Here is a 3,020-nt window from a genome sequence, read left to right on the forward strand (position 1 = left end):
ACTCCCTCCCTCACCTCAGGGGCCCTAATCTGCCCCCCCATGCCCCTTCCTTCTCCCCCACCCCTTCCCCCACAACAAATTTACGAGCTGCACGCAGCTCTCCAAGCTGCCAGGCTGTGCTCCTCGCCACCTACACCTCCTCACCATCTGCTGTGCAGATGCACAGGGCATTTATCAGCCACATTGTCAGCCACATCAGGCTGATTTCTGATACAGACAATTTTCTTTATATCGGTATCAATCTGATATCAGACCGATGTATCAGTGCACCTCTACTTATTTACTACATGATTAACTTTACTGATGATTTATCAAGCTGGTTTTGTAAGGAACTTAGAATTCAAATAAAAAATGCAGAAAACCAGTATTTTAAAATGCATTTTAAACATACTTGAAAATAAGGTAAAATACTGTAATATTTTAAAATATGTAAATACATGTAAAAGTATTTAAATATTTAATTGTGCTGTATATTTAAAGTTAATATGGTGTACACACATATATATATATATTTTAAAATATTTGTAAATGTTTGTTTGTTTTTTTAAATAATGGAGGGTGTTTAGTTTTTCCCATGCTTCTGGACCCTGCTGGTTACATTATGGGGCCAGGAAAAAAATGTTCCCCTCCTTTTGCTTCAGGTGACAAGAGATATTTTCACCTTTCTCAGAAGCATTGGGTGTTGGCTGCAGCCAAGGCTGGGGATTTTGACCAGGTGTGCCAATCTTCCTGCTAAGACTAAAACCCAGAGGGTCTTGTCCCCACTGCTCAGGCTCAGACCAATTGCCACATTTTGGATCAGGAAGGAATTTTATCACCTGGTCAAATTCGTACAGACTGTGTGGTTTTGCTTTCCTCCATAGCTGGGGACACAACCCTCATCCTTGGATCTCTTGAACATATTTTAACAACACTTACAACAGCAGGACACTGATTGCTATTGCCCCCTTACTTTACCTGTGGCAGGTTAGGGTGCTTTTAGTGCCCTTGGGCAATATACCTTGTAGTTGTGCAAGAGCACTGACTGTAGTTTTAGGAACAGGTTAGACAAGGACTTGCGTAATATGGTTTGGATCGGGTAATCCTGCCTCATAGCTGGGCTAGATGATCTCTGAAGGTCCCTTTCACCCAAATTTTCTATGATTCTATGAAAATATTCTTTATTAGCTATAATTTGTTTGACTTCCTCAAAGCATTGGCAGCAAACACATACTGCTTTTTATTATACATTTTAAAAATATAAATGATTACAATAGGTTATAGTAAATCTAGGGTTTTATATAGATTATTATTATTTCACAATTTTGAGACAGAAAATATCTTTAAATTCAAGAAAGCTGATTTTTTAAATAATCTCTTGATATCCGTGGTAATTGGCATAGTTACTGATAATCTTAGGCTATGGATAGAGATACATGATAAGCATTCCAAATTCCACTCCAGTTTGGAGCACTTCACATTTAGAGCATTTCAGGCCATGAACAGATGTACAGCACTCCACAGTGCCTTGCCCCCACCATCTACCAGTGCTTTAAAATCACTGCAGTGGCATGCACAAGCATGCTCTCCAGCTAGAGGGTATGACAACGGGGTGCACACAGGGAGTGGGGGAAAAGGTAAGAGTGGGGAGCTATCAATGAACTCTCTTTTGTGCACTCTGCTTCAGGTCTCCCAGACTACCTCCTTTCCCGCAGCTGGTCTGGGAGACCAAATGTTAACAGGCACACAGAAATTAATGCTCTCCAGCCCCCAATCCTTGCATATCTGTATGTTCTCCCATTTCCAGCAGGGATGGGGAGTATGTGGGAGCATGAATCCTGCAGTTGCTGGGTTCTGGCAGGGGAGTACTCCAGAAGACCAGAGCTAAAGGTGAAGAGGCACACAGCAATTCTTGCTTTCCAGCCCTGACTACAGCTGAACACACTATTCTCTTTTCTTCCGGAAGAGGGGGAGTGGGAGGGAGAATGGAGGTCTGTGGGTTGCTAGAGGACCAAGATACCCACTGTTGCACTCAGAGTGAAAAGACATACAGGAAGTTCTTCAAAATTAAATGCTTCCAAAATACTCACTATCTTCTTCAGGTTTATTTTTTGGAGTGCTTCAGCATTTCAAAAGGTGTGAGCATTTGTCCACTGGCCCTTTGAAGTACTTCAAATGGTACTTCTGTGCAGGGTCTTACTGTCAAGTTCATCTAATAGTCTGGATAGTCCATGATTCACTCTGAATTGAAGCCAAGTTATTCTAGCCAAGTCAAATAGTCAGGCGATTAAAGTGACAAACTAGTGGCTACTTAAGTCAGGGGTGAGCATGCCTGTTGAGCAGGTCTGCTTTGCCTGTTAAGACCCATCTGTATTTTTCATGCTCTAAATAAATTGCCTTTACCTGGTGGACTCCCATGCCCTGCTGCAGCTGTAGCAATAGCAAAAGCAGAAGCAGGAGAAACAGAGCAGTGGCTGTTATCAGCAGTCTGTACTGTAAAAAGAACAGACAAATAAAGGTCAACAGCGTGTATTTGGTTTTATTTTTTTTCAAAACATTTCAAAGCTTATACTTTACCATTCGTTTAACTCTTATAGTAACAACAAATACTCAAGTACTTCATGCAAGTATTCGTACTTAGTGTATATTTTATACAGACAAGGGATTCTGTATTAGAAAGCAAAAAAAGTTAGAATTAAATTTCTGGCTTGATTTTATCCCCAAATCACATTAATAAATGTTCCAGTTTAGAAAACTATGATGGTGTCACAGTGAATAATGACTGACTGAACAAAAAATGAAAATGATGGTAAAACTACTCAAAAATAAATCATGCAAATCATTTTTAATGCTCAGCTTAAGCTAAAAAAGTTATATTAAGGTTAACCAAACTATGGGACTACTTACATGGGTAACTTCTTATAGACTGGGACCCATAATGTTCAGGATTCAATACGGGTACATTTTGAACAAGATTTCAGACTTTCCCCTGGTTGTTACATAAAATTAGCAGAGCTTTGCAAAACTTATTGATTTTGCTG

The 3,020-nt window shown here is 39.9% G+C and overlaps 1 protein-coding gene across 1 annotated transcript in view; it reads right to left on the minus strand.

Moving 5' to 3' along the window:
* RASGRF2 (Ras protein specific guanine nucleotide releasing factor 2) overlaps positions 1–3,020 on the minus strand; it is a 213,336-nt gene that overhangs the window by 116,585 nt on the left and 93,731 nt on the right. Inside the window, exon 17 of the mRNA XM_025214753.1 lies at positions 2,383–2,472. Within this exon, the coding sequence (XP_025070538.1) occupies positions 2,383–2,472 (90 nt within the window). The remainder of the gene's footprint in view (positions 1–2,382; positions 2,473–3,020) is intronic.

This window comes from Alligator sinensis, unplaced genomic scaffold (assembly GCF_000455745.1).
Source record: "Alligator sinensis unplaced genomic scaffold, ASM45574v1 scaffold541_1, whole genome shotgun sequence".
NCBI classification, from domain to species: Eukaryota; Metazoa; Chordata; order Crocodylia; family Alligatoridae; genus Alligator; species Alligator sinensis.